General features: G+C 42.7%; 1 protein-coding gene across 2 annotated transcripts in view; it reads right to left on the reverse strand.

Moving 5' to 3' along the window:
• kcnq3 (potassium voltage-gated channel subfamily Q member 3) overlaps positions 1–15,716 on the reverse strand; it is a 58,300-nt gene that overhangs the window by 15,487 nt on the left and 27,097 nt on the right. For both annotated transcript variants that reach the window (XM_023335313.1, XM_023335314.1), the window contains exons 3-4: positions 1,006–1,096; positions 786–912 (exon numbers count right to left, since the gene is read on the reverse strand). In XM_023335313.1, coding sequence (XP_023191081.1) covers positions 786–912; positions 1,006–1,096 — 218 coding nt within the window. The remainder of the gene's footprint in view (positions 1–785; positions 913–1,005; positions 1,097–15,716) is intronic.

The raw sequence follows: 15,716 nt of genomic DNA on the forward strand, positions 1-15,716 counted from the left end.
CTTTTATATTGTTTTTTTATTTTCTTAAACTTTCTGGTGAATTTCAGAGCAAATAAAGTAGTTTAAAATATTAGCCCTTAAAATGTTCTTCAGGTGACAGAAGACCGGCTTTATAATCGTCTTTATGTGTTTCTGAAGGTTCAGCTCTGAGGTCGACGCTTCCCATCCTGATTTTTGAGAGTTTAATGTTACTATAAACCAAAAATGCGTGAAGAAGCCATGATTCCTGCATTGGGGTATTTTTTTATTTTAATTTCCCGAATAAACTGAAAGAAAAAATATCAAATTTAATTTAAACACTTTTTTTTCTGCACAATTTGATCTTTAATAATCGATTGAACCCAGAGGAAGTTCTGGTCGTTATGTCTCCTGGTTTCTGCTCAGAGCTGCCAGCTCGGTGAGGACGGACAAATCAGGCGTCTTCGGCTCTTCAGTGGGAGTTTGAAAGGCTGAAGCAGCTTTAAATCTGGACAAACTGAGGATGTTTGCTGCCTCCAGCAGCTTTCAGGCGTCCTGACAGCCACAGAAAGTGAAGAACAGCCTCTTCCAGGGGAGGATTTCTGGCCAATTACTTGAAATTTATTCTGAAAAGCTGCTGGTTTGTTCAGGGCAGCTGACAAAGCTCCTGTCAGCCTGACTCTCTGCCTGCATGGCTCCTTTCTGAATGCTTTCGGCCATTTCGCTGAAATAATCATCATTGTGTTTCTTTGAGCTTTATAAATGACTTCCTGAGCCTTTTAATTTTATCTGTAAACATTAACATATTTATGATTCCTCCTGCTTACCCAGAATGCACAGCGGTTTGCGGGCAAACTTCAGTCTCCCCCTCCATCCTTTGTAGCGACAGCAGCAACCGGCAGCCCAGACCCTCAGTGCAAACTCTGCTCCGAATATGAAGATGGCAAACGTTTCCTGCAGAGGAAACAGGCTCGCTCACTCACTGTGTGTGTGCGTGTGCGTGTGTGTGTGTGTGTGTTTTCTGTGGAGAGACGGAGTCGTTCTCACCAGTATGACCAGCCAGTGTGCAGAATCCTTCTCATGTTCCCTGAATGTGGTCAGTATGGCCAGAATCAAACATCCCAGAACGATCAGAAACCTGCAGAGAAAAGAAACAAACAGCAGATCAGAAAAAGCTGATGAGACAAAACGGTTAGAAAAATTACAAATTATCTGGAAAATAAATCAGCAGAAAACCAGCAAGAATTCAGCCAGACAGCGAGTTTGTTGCTTCTGCCACTAGAGGGCACCGTTTCCTCTTAGGATAAGACTACAACTAGTTTCGGTTTGTAGACTAAACATAATAAAACGGAACCATCAGGAGCAGGTTCTGCTCGTTGCTGCCCCCTGGTGTCAGCTGTAAAAACACCAGTAAATAAAACCGAGCTGTTCTTCAAACGGAGATAAAATCCGAGCAGGACGATCCGTTGACAGTACCAAACATCCATCAGTGAGACGATGACGACCAGCATGACCCGCGCTGCAGGTTTCCCAGTTTAACCAGCAAAGACCAGCCTGAACTCAATTTATTTAATGGTTTAATGACAGGCACACGCAGCAGAAACAACTAAATGAATAAAAACATGCAGTGAAAAACAAGCAAAGCCTTCCTGGGGATTAATGATGGAACCAAAAACTGTTTGATGATTCGGGTGAAATCACAAAATTAAAGTCAAATAACAGAATATTTTACCAAGTTAATAAAAAAAATACTAATTTATCCCAAAGGGAAGTTAAATATGGGCAGATGATGATGCTGTGGGAAGGAGGAATCTCCTGCAGCAGTCAGTCTCACATCAAATCTTAAAATGCCTCTGACTGAAGATGTGCTACAGATCTGTTGCTGTATGAAATGCTAAAAGGTTAATATATATATATCACAGTATCATGTCCTGGATGACATCACCAGCTCCACAGCATCCAAAACCAGAGGGAACAATTTCCCAAACAGTCAGTGAGCGATAACAGAAACTTTCCCACTGATCCAGATCCAAAATATTAAAATGATTAACTAAATCATCCTGGGTTATATTTACAGGTCAAGCTGTTAGCTGAACCAACCCAAACTGTGTGAGTGCGAAACGCTGAGCTCCTCTGTGGTGCTTCATTACCTTCCTGTTGGACAGATAAACGCAGCGCAGGATCCCATCTGAGCTGTGATTGGCCATCGGGCCGTCCTGCAGAGAAACAGCCACCAGGACGCAAAGGAGAACTTTTCCCTCAGCCAGGCGAAGGCGAGGAGAGGCCTGCTGCAGACGGAGAGCGTTTGGACCGAACCCGCAGCCTTGACAGAGATAACGAAGTTTTTTATCCGAGCGGAGACAGAGGACGGACGCTCAGAGGGAAACAATTCCTGTCCGTCTCCGAGACAAAAGACGAGGAACGAATGTTTTTTATCCCAGCAAGACAAAAAACTCCAAGAGTCTCAGTTCCTCATGTTGGCTCAACAAACCTCAGCAAGATTTCTGAATCTGTCAGTCACCAAAACCTAAATAATGCAAAGAGACACTTAAGACTTCCAATCTGAATATTCCTCATATTTCTGATTAAGTTTTTTGTACTTTAGCCTTTCAGTCCAGTGAAGTGTAAACACTGAAGAGACCTGGCTGTAAATGTGCAGCAACTTTAGAGGCTGAAGTAAATTCAAACAATAAGAACCCATAACTGATGATGATGATGATGATGATGATGATAATCAGCCCAATTATGAGTTTAATAGCTTTATGTCTAGAAAATAAAGACCATGATTAAATTTACTTTTAAGGGTCTGAAAAACAAATGATAAATTAAGTTGCACTAAGATAAAGTACAATCAAACTGGTTAAGATAAGAAAAGTTCAAACCAGCTGAATGAAGATGAACAAAGAAATAAAATAAGCTGAGCTGATGTACAGTAATGCAAAAACCAGGTTAAAACAAAATAAGCTAACAAATAATAAACATAAACTAAACAAAACAGATCATATAAAAAAAGCTAAACTTAAACTCAGCTGCTACGCTAAAATGAGCTAAACTAAGATGGATAAGAATAATGAATCAATGGGGAAGAAATCATGTAAAATTTTACATCTAATTTAAATTTTGTCTATTTATGATCACAGATCTGCTTCATCCCTCGATTGATCAACAAAATCGTCAAAGTGCTCAGGAACTGGACTGAAAACAAGAATCACCCAACAGCTTTATGTGCTTTAAGCGATCGGCCCATCCTCTATAGATCACTTTACGTTCGTTAGCGCCATGAAGGCCCGGTTCTGATGGGGCTCCCCGGCCCAGATGGGTCCCTGGAGGATTCCTAACAAACAATTTATGGCAGAGATTCAATAAGCGCAGACTCTGCATTTCTGACGGATAAATCCCTCAGATGTATGCAAATAGTGGTGAGAAAGGAGAAGAGCAGCGGTAACAACGGCAGACAGAAGTTAAAGAGTGTGACCTTTAAAAACTGAGGAGGTTTTTATAGCAACTCTGACAGGCTGGGAAAAAACTGAGGAGGGAAAAAAACAACCAAACTTTTGCTTCATCAGCAACTCTGGCTGCCAAACTGACAAAATTAAAAACCCCAACAAGCCCAGAGGCTTCATATAATTCTACATTTACTGCTTTAACAGCCTGGAGTGCAAAGATTTACCATGTTGTGGATATTTTGCCAAAACATTTAGAAATGATTATCTTTTAATTGCGTTTCCTGGATTCAACCTGGACTTTTCCAGAGAAAACGCCCCCTAGTGGTCAGTTTGCCTCCCTGTGGGTTTTATGGCTGATGAATTATTGCTCTGTTCATCGCTGGTCAGAGGTTGGAGTTCAGCGCCGACAGCAGCTTAGATTTGCAGCTTAGATTTGCAGCTCTTTGAAGCGATGCCAGCAGAAACCGCCGTTCCTCCGACGGCTCAGCGGAGGAGGAAGATTCACACTCTGGTCTGAGATCTGCTGACCCTGCAGGACCGTTTGGACGGGACGAGCCGTGAGTCAGGAAATAACGCAGCACAGCAGCTGTTGGCTTCACTGACGTGTCATAATGAGAAAAATGCTGCCGAGTCACAAACCAGAAGAATCTCAGACACTTAAAGATAACCATGAAAGATCACATCCAGTGTAAAATCAGCAATGTTTCTGATTTGTCGGATGATTTACATCAAATCCTTCATTTCAGGCTGAAACAGATTTCCTCTTCATGTTACGTTCGTTGAGGTAGAAATAAAACTGATGCAGTAACATCACACTGTGTGGAATGTGAGACAGATCATCTTTTCTAGAAAAAACTAGAAACTTCTCAGTTTGAAAAATCAAGAATTTGCTAAAAAAAAACTTTTTGCAATAAACTTCAGAAATTTTTGAGAGAAAAAGAAATATGGGAAATTTCTGAGTTTCAAAAGTGGAAGATTTTCCACCTTCGTTTCCACTGGAGCTTTTTATTGCACATTTGCAACTTTTCAAAAATGTCCATGTTTTTTTCTACAAAATTTTTGTGATTGTCAAAATTTCTGTTTTTTTTCCAAGTAAATTCCTCCCTCTTTAAACTCAGAAATGTCCAAGTTTTTCTAATTTGTCTTTTTTTCTACTAAATTTCTCAGACTAATCTATAAATTTTAATGGTTTTCTAGCACATCTGTGACTTTTCAAACTCAGAAATGTTCTTGATTTTTCTAGAAATTTTGTGAAATTCTTTTGGTGTAAAATTATTTTTTTTCTATCTAACTGTCTAACTATCCCATCTTTAGGATCGTTATTTTTTAAAAATATTCAGATGTTTTCTGTCCAAACATCTGGATTTCTTCTGAAGTAGAGAAAGAAGTTTCTCAAACATTAAAAGGTCATTTTTAAATCTCTGCCACCAACACTGAACAGTTTACTTTCACAAACCAGAGCTTTTAGAAGAGCCTCTGCAGATCCATCAGCCGTTTAAAATAACCAACACTTCCCTTTGTTTCCTCTGCAGGAGACGCCAACCCACAGACCGAGCCCAACTGGTTTTACATGTGGAGTTGTCTCAAAGTGATTTAAGACGGGCAGGACTGTCACTGACGTTTTTGAATCATTACTTTAGAGAAATGGATGCGTATTTAACCAGCAGACTCCAGAAACAGAGTTTCACCTCTGGTACTGAGGACGTTCAGCCTGATCAGTCACTCCTAAAGGGCGTCCGTCGCTCATCAATCATCGGCGTTCCTCCAACTCGCAGCTCATCCATCAATCAGCCGAGTTCGTCTGCCCAACTCTGAAGTTATTAACAGAACCGAAGACGTTATGATGAAAAATCACTGGGTAAAAGTCTCACATGAGGGGAAGGATCTGAGTCTGGCTCGCTTTTTGACGAGCTTCTGTCTGTGTTTCCAGAAGGGACGAAATCAGACGGGTTGACCCGGTTTCTAAGCAGCAACTTATTGTTGCCTGCAGGGAGACAAAGAACAACTCCCCGACCAGCTGCCAGAGAGTGAGAGTGGAAAATTAGAATAAATGTGAAGCTACCTCAAGCATTAATGACACAAGAAGGAGGTCAGGAAGGAAAATCAGAGCCAAAAATCTGTTTTTCACATCACAAGAAAATCCATATGAAAGCTTGAAGAGAGCGCTAAAGGTAGGATGGGCGCCTGTTAGCTTAACTATTAGCAAAAACATCACAGTTGCGGATAATTATAATGCATGATGCTCCTCAGTAAGGCTACAAGTTTCACATGAATTATTGAACACCTTAAACAAACTGCAATAAAATGAATCTATCAGAGGTTGCCATCATCTAGCGTTCGGGTTTCCCAGGCCAGCAGGGAGACGTAGTTCCTCCGGCGTATCCAGGTCTTCCTCTGGATCTCCTCCTCACCAGGGAGACGTTGAGGAGGCGTCCTAACTGGATACCTGAGCCGACCCAAACAGCTCCTCTTTATGTGGAGAAGCATCGTCTCTACTCGGAGTCTCTCCTGCATGATCGCTCTTCTGACCCCACATCCCTAAATGACTCTGAATCATTGGGCCGAAGTACCAAATCTGGTTCACGTTGACGAAGGTTTTGTCATTTTGTCGTCCGGCCCTTCTTGCCACAACTCCACCTGGCTCCACTTCCCCCCCTCTGTATGCAAGACTGTTGAGTGATTGGTCAGAATCTCGCTCCACTTACTCAACTTCCAGAAGCGAGTTTTTCGCCCAGAAAGCATGATGGATCGTTTTGAGAAGCATTTGTTCAAAGCTGTGAGGAAGTAGGCACAGTTGGACCAAAACACTGAAATCCTCCTGATCGGTTCTGACCCAATGCAGCGGGCAACATCCCACCAACGTCTTCCGCTTGTTTTGGCTTCTGATAACATGGAACATAATATGAGATGTTGCAGTTCATCAAACAACATTTCCTCCTCATCCAGACTCGTAATAGTTGCTCTTCTGGGCTCTGATCGCCATGTTTCACAGGAACTCGGCTCTGAGTCTCGTGGCTCTAGAAGGTCAGTATGACAGCAAACATCCAGTAACCACATGATCCCGCGTTGACTGTTCGACTTCAGGTCGACCATGCCGGGCATAAAACTTGTGATGATACATGAGGGGAAGACAGTAGATCAAGATACTTCAGCTCCTCCACAGATATTTAATTCAGATAAAACTCAAGGTCCCTGGTTGGCATGTGGACCCCAGAGCATCCAGTCACATCTGAAAGGCCTTCACTCCTGTTCTGCTGTACTGTTCTCAATATTGGTTGTTGTTCTGACTTTATTTTTGTCTGTTCATGACATGCTCCAGGTTTTTGCTTCTATATGAGGCTAACATCTGAATCTGGGCCGTTAAAGACAAACGATTTGGTTGTGGAGTTGCTTGTTACAGATGCACATGTTGAGTTTGGCCATCAATATTTTTTAACAGATTTATGCACTTTAAGTTTGTATTAAACATTAAAATGATTTAAAATAAGCATTTATGAGAAATGACAACTGGCTACCCTCCAAGTTCTCCTTAAGTACCTGCAAGTGTAACTGTATACACCCTGTAACACGCCACCACATAACGCAGCAGAATCCTTGTTAGTACTCTGTAAGTACAAAGTCGCATGTATTGGTACCTTGAGTTGTCAGAACTACAGAAGCTCAGGAACAATGCACCAAACCCAGCACTTTATCTTTGGCAACTCAAAATCATTTAAAGTATATTTAGAGTGTTTAGTTACCTGAAAACAAAAGGTGTGAGTGTTAATCAGGTCAATAAACCGTGTAGTCATCTGCTTCAGACTCTTCAGCTCATGTAGCTTTGCAGGTTTTCGGCTGTTTTTGTGCCATAATCACACATTTAGATGAGACTCTACGTACAGTTTGTACCTTCAACAGTTCCCAGCTGCGTAATTCAGCGCCAAGCTCTCGTCCGGACCGAGTTTCCGATGGGCTGGCCTGCCAAAGGCTGGGATTTGTCACCTGAGTGCCCTCGAGGCCGAGGCAGCCATTACTGGCTTGGCAGGAGGAGGTGTCAGCAATCAGTGTCAGGCGTCCAGCAGAGCTGTTCATTAGCACAAAGACTGCTCTCGCCTCACTGACTCTGACGTCTGTCGCCTTGTCCCTCCGTCTGGGCTGATGGAAACGGGTTTGCTTTGTCACATTCAGCAGCTCATTTAGTCTGCAGCAGCGGCAGCCAGGCGCTCTCCGAAAAACTAAAAGGTCAACTTGGAGAAGTGGGACTCCTGGACGCAGCGATGTGCTTCAATTCTGGACGACTTCATGCGTCTTTTATAATTAGCAATTGAGAAATAATTTCCACCCAAAGCTTCTCCGTTATAGGATAACTGGCGGAGCATATCAGGCACCTCGGGCTCACTTATGGGATATTTGGAGAATAATTATGTGGTACCAATGGGATGGGTTTACTTATGGCAGTGGTGCCCAAAGTGGGTCCTGGAGCGCCGGCATCCATCCTGCAGGTTTTAGTTTCAGTCACATCATTTTTCAACACATCGGTGATTCAGCTGTTCTGTAAGACTTGAGTAAAAATGAACAGGAGGTTGTAAAATCACAGAAAGGGGAACTTCAGGTGCCTCAGATAGTAAAGTTTGGGGAAGTATGTGTGTGATCTAAGAGGAAACATTGTTTAAACAATATTTACTTATCCTTCTTAATGAACGTTTTATTCTTTCCAGAGTAATGTAGAGAAGGTAATCATTTTCATATGATTACCTATGATGAACTTAACTCAAAAATACCTTATTGATCCCAAACAGAAATTAAATTTTGTTGTAACTTATTATCAAACTTTCTACCAAGAGTTCATGGTGTAACTATTGAGTATCATTGGGTTTTTATGCTATATCTTTGGGGCATCACTTGGTAATTATAGGTCCCAATAAGGTCCCTATGGGGCCCTTACAGGATGTCCACTGAATAGTTCAGCTTTGGGCTTTTAAAGGGTGCTAACAGAGTATCTATAGGTAACGGGTTAAATACAAGGTCTGGTTGTCTGCTGTGTAATTATACTGCAGGATTTATTACTAAAACACGGTTAACCGTTTCCTATTCACGAAGACTAAAAGGTCAGGTTGACTGTTGTCTGAATTTACCTGCAGAGAAACATCCAGACAGTTTGTCCCATAAACTGGACACTGCCCCAAACCCAGAGCTGAACCTATCGGGTCTGCATGCTTAGGAACAGAAACAACCAGAGGATCCAGGATCCTCCCAGTGCAGCGGATGATTTATCTGCTTTCCACTCAGTATTGATCGTTTTGGTCCTCTGTCATAAATCAATCTTGTCTTATTGTTGCAGTAAACAAACTGGTTTTACTGTTTAAACCAACAGCAGTAATCAAACACATGAAGGACCTAAAAGGTGATTATGTTCAATATTGTTGCTGATTAAAACTTTACAGGCTTTTATTATTATTATTAAGGTTTGTTAACAGCGCCACCTGCTGTCTGTTGGTCTAGATGTGAAAGCCACTCTAATTCGAACAAATAAATATTTAAAAAAGAAAAAAAGCTGATAAATAAAAATCGTATTCTAAAGTATTTTGTGTGTGTTTCGGTTTGATAAAACTGAAAATCTCTCAGGTGAAGGAAGTCGTTCTGGTTCTCTGAAATCTCTCAGGTGTTCCCGGTCAAACGTCACGTCAGAGTTTCCCAGTTTCCTGTTTCCTCTCTGAGCTAAACGAGCTGCAGCATCACTCCATCCTCTCTGCTCCTGCACACGAGATGCTTTCTGAGTCTCCATGGCAACAGCTGCTCACTGGAGCATCCCTCCCGTTCCCCATCACCATGGCGACACCTGCTCGTCTTCCTCCCTGCTGCCAGGGAACACCGGCCTTACCTCCGCTGTCAGTGTCTCCATGGCGACGAGCGCGTGGCAGACGAGTCGCACAGTGAGCGGCGCGGTGTGATTGGACGCCTTTCAGAGCGAGTAAACAGAAAATCCTCAGACAGAATCAACAAAAGGCCGTCTGAACGCATGAAGTCATCCTTACTTTAAGGAGACTTTATGAAGAAACGTAGAAATAAAAGAAAACGATTAGAGAACGACACAAAACTAAAACCTGATGATAAAAGCTTCAAGCTATTAAACAGTCCAGCAGCATTCACCACTTCTGGTGAATGCTGCTGAAAGGTCAGTTAGTAAAACACTGAACCAGTAAGACTGTTCGAAGGAGAACACCTCTTCTCTCTAAAAACAAGATGGCTGCCGGACCTGCTTTACAAACCAACAACCAACAGGTTACAGCAGAGAAACTGAAAACACGTCCAGTTTTCATTTCAGAAAATGTTGCAGCTTCTTCCTGCTTCTCAACAAACAGGAACCATTAGAGAACATTTCATTCACGTGAGACAGATGAGTGTTGAGCAATAATTTAAATGTTTTAACAAGTGGATCTGTAGCGAACACGGCCCGGGTCAGGAAATGAACCTCCAGTGGGCCGAGGAAGCCGCTAACTGTTAGCGGATGTTGCTTGTGCGGCAGGTTTACAGGCGTACCAGAAACATGCAAACACAAAAGGTTCCGGCTCAGAACTTCTGTAAAACTGTAATTAGTTCATCCTGGCCCTAGTTTTCAGATTTCAGGATCGTTTGTTTCTTTGAGAACGTTTCTAAACCAGGACCTTCCATAAGTCCTGGACCCATCACCGGGTTTCCTTCCTGCATGCACAAACATGCAGCTGCTGCTCAATCAGCAGCCTGTTGTTCCCTGAAGAGCCACATTATGGTTCTTCCAGGCTCTTTGTGAAAACGAGTCACTAAGTTTCCCTAAAATGTTGTTCTGAAAGGTCGGCTGGCTGATGCTGACCTTTACCTGACCTGTGTGAGATCTTCATCCGTGTCTCTGCTAGCTTGCAGAACGGAGTCACTGTGGTGAAAAGTCAGACGTGTTCTGCATCATTCATGATCCTTCAGCCGAACCCTGATCTCCACCACCCGTCTGTTGGGATGCTGTTCTTTAAAACGATGCTTAAACCTGCTGCAGACTTAGATTGGATTAGTTTAGACGCGTGGTCCATTAACGATGCAGCGCCCAGAACCGTTATCTCGGATCAGACACGTCAGAGAGCTTCGCCTCCTAATGCAGGAGTCTTGTTCTCCGCAGGGAGCGCCGCGGTGACGTCAGCGGACGGAGACGCACCGCTGAGGCTCCACGAAATCAAAGCTCAGCCTGTTTCTCTGCTCGGAGATCCAGGATGGGAAACTCCAGTTCTACTGGATCTTCTGGTTCTGCTGGGGTTTACTGGTCTGCACAATGAGAAAGAGAAACATGAGGACTGCTGTGACACCTCCTCAGATGAATGTTTAAGGGTTGGATTCATGGTTCATACAGCAGAGCAGTTTATCAGCAGCATAAATCCTGGGATTAGTTATGAGGCTTTTCATCAAATTCTGCTGCCTGGAAACATATAAATCTAGACGGATCCAACAAGCGAATCCCGTCCAACCTGAACAAAAGCTTTCAAAGCAGAAGAATAGATCCATTTTTGTGAATGTTTGTTCCATTATTTGCAGTTTTTTCCACAAATGTTGTTCCATAAATCAAAGCTTGAACGGTTGCTGTTGATTTCTGACCATCATCAGATCTTCTAACCACAGATTCATAAACCTGCTCATACATGCAAAGGCACAACTGACCTTGAATATGTTAATATATGAATTAGACATGAATAATGAGGCTCTGAAGGTCACTTCTCCCAGTTGGTCTCGTGGCTCATCTTCATGATGCTCAGATGTTTTTACGCCCCGGGGGACGAGGGGTCACTTATTTACAGCCTGGCGCCGCATGTGGACGGATCTTTCAGCATCAACATGTCTGAATTAAAGGAGGAAGTTTAACTACAATCAGCTGTTTGAGTATAAACACCTAAAAAGTTTGACATTTAATGGCGTAAATGAGTCGGTCCCAGCAGAGCGAGGAGTTTTCCTCTGATCCTCCTCTGATTAATTAGCCTGAAGTCGCAGCTGCGTCCCTCCTCACCGACAGACGGCTTCATGTTTCTGTGGTTTCATCGTCAGTTCGCTCCTCCGTGAGGAACAGCAGAGAAAGACGAGTTTCATTTCACTGGTTTGGTTCTGCATTACAGCTCCACCCGAATCCTTAGAGCTCAAATCCTCTGGCTCTAAAGTCAGAGAGGTAAAACAGTCTGGGTTAGGGTCCGGTCACTTTTTATTTATCAATAAATGTACAAACATTTTTATATGAATGCCATAAATAACATTCATGCATTTCCTGAGTTTTAATGCTGGTTGTGATTAAATTTGCTCCGCTGCAGACAGATCTCCTGCGTCTCATCTGCAGGAGGTTCTTGGATTCAGCCAACACCAGTCTGTCAGCTTGGGGTGTCAGTGATGTGACGAGGACAGAGTGGGACTGTGAGGACATGGAGACGTCCAACAGGTCCAACAGACGAGCTCCGTCTGCAGGAATCAGGTCACTGAATGTTTCCTCTGACAAGCAGGATTTTACTGCAGATTAAAACAACTAAGAAATAATAAACCACTAAACAAACCACAGGCAGCAGGTGAAAGGTCATGAAAGGTCAGTTAGTAAAACACTGAACCAGTAAGACTGTTCGAAGGAGAACACCTCTTCTCTCTAAAAACAAGATGGCTGCCGGACCTGCTTTACAAACCAACAAGAACAACAATTTCATTTGTTTGGCCAAAATGAACAGCAAATAGAAACAGCATATCACGCCAAAGCATGGTGGAGGAGGGATCATGATGTGGGACTTTGTCCTCTAACTGGGAAGAATTTATTCATCTGTCATAAAACCTTTCATGTGGAGTTATGGTGATCACTGGACGTGTTTCACATCGTTTTTTATTCGCATTTTGAAGAACCGCATTAAAAACGTTGATGGAAACAGAAAAATTAAAAATAATTTCCTCAATTTAACAAAAACATTTTACGCTCCCTTAAGTTGAGATTTGACTTTTCTGAAAAGGTTGAAGTGTTAAAAGTGAAACACATTTACCAAATGATCTCTGACGCAGCGAACGCTGCCCCTGCTGGCGGGTCAGAGGTCCAACCCTCCGGCTCACAGGGAGAACTTTACTTTTCTAAGACTTGGTCCAGGCCAGGTTTCAACCTCTACTTCCTGTTTACTGCAGCCATGCGCAGCGTCATCTGATGACATCACGCGTTTCATATCCTGACTGATTCGCTCCAAACCAGCAGATGGAAACACGACTAACTTCAAATATTTACTTAAAATCTGCATGACAGTCAGATGGGAACATGGTTACTATGGCAACAAAAACAACCCGAGGTGATGATGTCACGTTGAAATCAAAGGAATTTCCTCTCAGAACCACCAGTCCTCCATCACTGGGATCACTGGGATCACTGGTCTGTTTCTCTCCCAGCTTGTTAAGTTGCTGCATCACAGATAAATCCTCCCTGATGATGATGATGATGATGATTGTTGTCCAACATCTAATCAGGCCGTTTTGTTATTTTTTCCCTCCATCTTTCCTTCAGAGCGACGCACTGCTGCGTTTGGCATTTTAGTTTCCATGGCGACTGGAAACCTTTCGGCCCTCCTTCCTCCCGTCATGCAGTCATTTTGGATCTGCTCAGCATGCAGCGAGTGAAAACGGTAATCAGAGGAGGAAGCAGACGTTCAGCAGCTTCTGCCTTTTATTCTGATGAATTCTCCTGAAACTCCTGATGCTGCGTTCTGCTGTCAGTTTGACGTTTTATTTCTCTGCTACTTCATAAACATGGAGGACAAAGACTCGGCTATGTTTCTTACTCTGTTCTCCTGCAGGATTATTTTCCTTTGATTACCAACAAGAATCCAGATGTAAAGAGATTCTTTAAGATGAAATCTAAAACCCAGAGGATGAAACTCCTCCAACCAACGCCGGCTCTGAAAACGACTGAAGGCGATGCTGAGAGAAGATTATGTGTAATTTTAAATTTCAGAAACAAGTATTGCATTTACATCCCTTTATTATCTGTAATCAAATCGTCCAAATCCAACAGAACCGAACTTCAAGTGATTTAAAAGCCGTAAAAAAACAAAACAACTAAAATGATGTTTTTACTTCAGTTCATTTCTTTGACAGATAAACGTGATCAGAGTCAGAAAAGGTTTTTGACTCGAAAATGTTGCTCATCTTGTCGATATGGTTTTGATTAAATGTGACGGACGCTTGTGTAGCTGAAACTATTTTCATGTTAAAGACGTCACGTTTTTTTAAACTTGTGTTTTCTCTCTGCAGAAAAATATTAAATGAAGCTGTTTATGTTTTTCTGTGAATTTTGAATTTCTCTCAGAGGAAACCTGAACCCAGCAGAACTTTTCTAGCGTTCTCCATCGGTTCCTCCATGTTTCCTGGATCCCAGAGCTGCTCTGAGCTTGTTTTCTGGGTCCAGACGGTCCTGCATCAACAGAACAGTCTCAGCAGCGCCGCGTTTCTGTCCCGGGTCAGGCTGAACGTCCACCGGGACGCGGCGTCGCATCCGGAGCCTTAAACCTGTCAGAAACTGAGTCATTGGACTATTTAAGCTGCAGCTGTCCTGCAGGTCTCCTGCTGCAGGCCGTATTTCACACTGTAAGCTGACTTTATTGCACCTGCAGAACCACGGAGGCTGCAGCAGCGCCTCTCATTATGCCTCAGAGAGGCAACATTTAGTTTTTCTATACGCAGCGACGCCGGATCATTACATGAGCTGTAAACGAGCCGCAGCAGAGAGACGGAGGTCTTAGCAGTGCAGCTCTGGAGGAGCTTGTTAAATTGACTTCCTGTCACCTGGATTGATCGTCTTCGGCTGATCCTGCTGGTCGGATCTCCGGGTCGGAGTGTCTCGGGTCTCAGCGTTTGGAGGGATTCAGTGTAGAAGCAGTTTCTGTGTTTAGTCATGGCTTTTTGGCGGATTTAGAAAATTTTTTTGTGACTGAAACTAAATAACATGAAAACACAACATGTCCTGCAACAAGTTACATACAAGTTGCTCCTCTGCAACCCCGACGAGAGACGAGAGGGAAGAGAGAAATGGATGCATCACCGAGGTAAATGAAGATAATCAGGATAAAAAGACAAAAACACATTAGAGTCACATTATTTGGACACTAGAAGCGTCACTGCTGTCTCCTCTTATATTACAGTGTTGAAGCTACAAGCACAGTAAAATAAATCACTGTCAGAAACAACACGGCTGAATAACTTCTCAGACTCGACATCATTACAAAAACCAGAACAGCACAAGCAGCACAATGTTCGGCACATTAATCCCACATCATATTCAAATTAATCTGATTGTTTTTTCTATGATGCTCATCTGTCTTAAAGAAAAGTTTCTACCACTTTTATAATCGCCCTGCACACAGGCTGCATCCACACCAGCCATGTTCAGTCCGCAGATAAAAGTTGCAGAACATCTGATCCTTGATAACTGGAGAGCAGGGATCACTGAGGAAAACCCAAACACTGAACTAAACTGGCTGGGTTCAACATCACCAGGTCAGAACCAGATATGGATGCCAAGCCCCGCCCCTGACAAGTGGGCGGAGCCAAGAGACGCTGAGAGGCGTGGCCAAGTGTGGAGTTGAGTGGAAAAAGGTCAAGACAAAACAACTGTTGGCAACTCAACGACTTTCCAGACCCATCCAACAAATCTAGAGACTTCTTTCTGATGTTGGACAGTTTAGCCGACTATTCTCTGCTGTGTCCTGAATAAGTAGCTTCCTCTGCACAGAAACGTAAAGATACAAACCTAAATAACACATTTAGTCAGTTTATCAGTAAAAAAGCAGATCTGGAGGTGAATTCTATGTTTCCCAGTAATATTTACCCATTTCTGTGGTGGAGGATGCAAATCTAAATAACATCCCAAATATGTGAGAGACAGAAAAATAATATTTCTCATTTTGAACAGAAAAATAATTCAGATTAAATATGAATATATTTGGTCTCCACACACTGCAGGTAAACGCAGCAGCAGATCACAACACTGGTCTGATAAAGACATGCTGGTAAACTTTAAATATATGAGTTAATATTTCACACAACTGTAAAAATAAAATACTATCCGTGTTTTCATATTAAAAGTATAATTGCATGTAATTAATCCATCAGTGTTCTTATTTCTGAGATAAATTAGTGTTTTCTGCTCCAACTTGTGCATGTAAATGTCTTTCTGTCTCCTCATGGAGAACTCTGCAGGTTTTACCGCCTATTTAAAGGAGACATTTCAGGACAGTTAGAGATAAACGCTCATTATCTGGGCCACGTTTTGGCAGCTTGAAGCCTCAGAGGGACAGTCAGCGTGACGCCACC

This window comes from Xiphophorus maculatus, chromosome 6 (genome assembly GCF_002775205.1).
Source record: "Xiphophorus maculatus strain JP 163 A chromosome 6, X_maculatus-5.0-male, whole genome shotgun sequence".
Taxonomy (NCBI): Eukaryota; Metazoa; Chordata; class Actinopteri; order Cyprinodontiformes; family Poeciliidae; genus Xiphophorus; species Xiphophorus maculatus.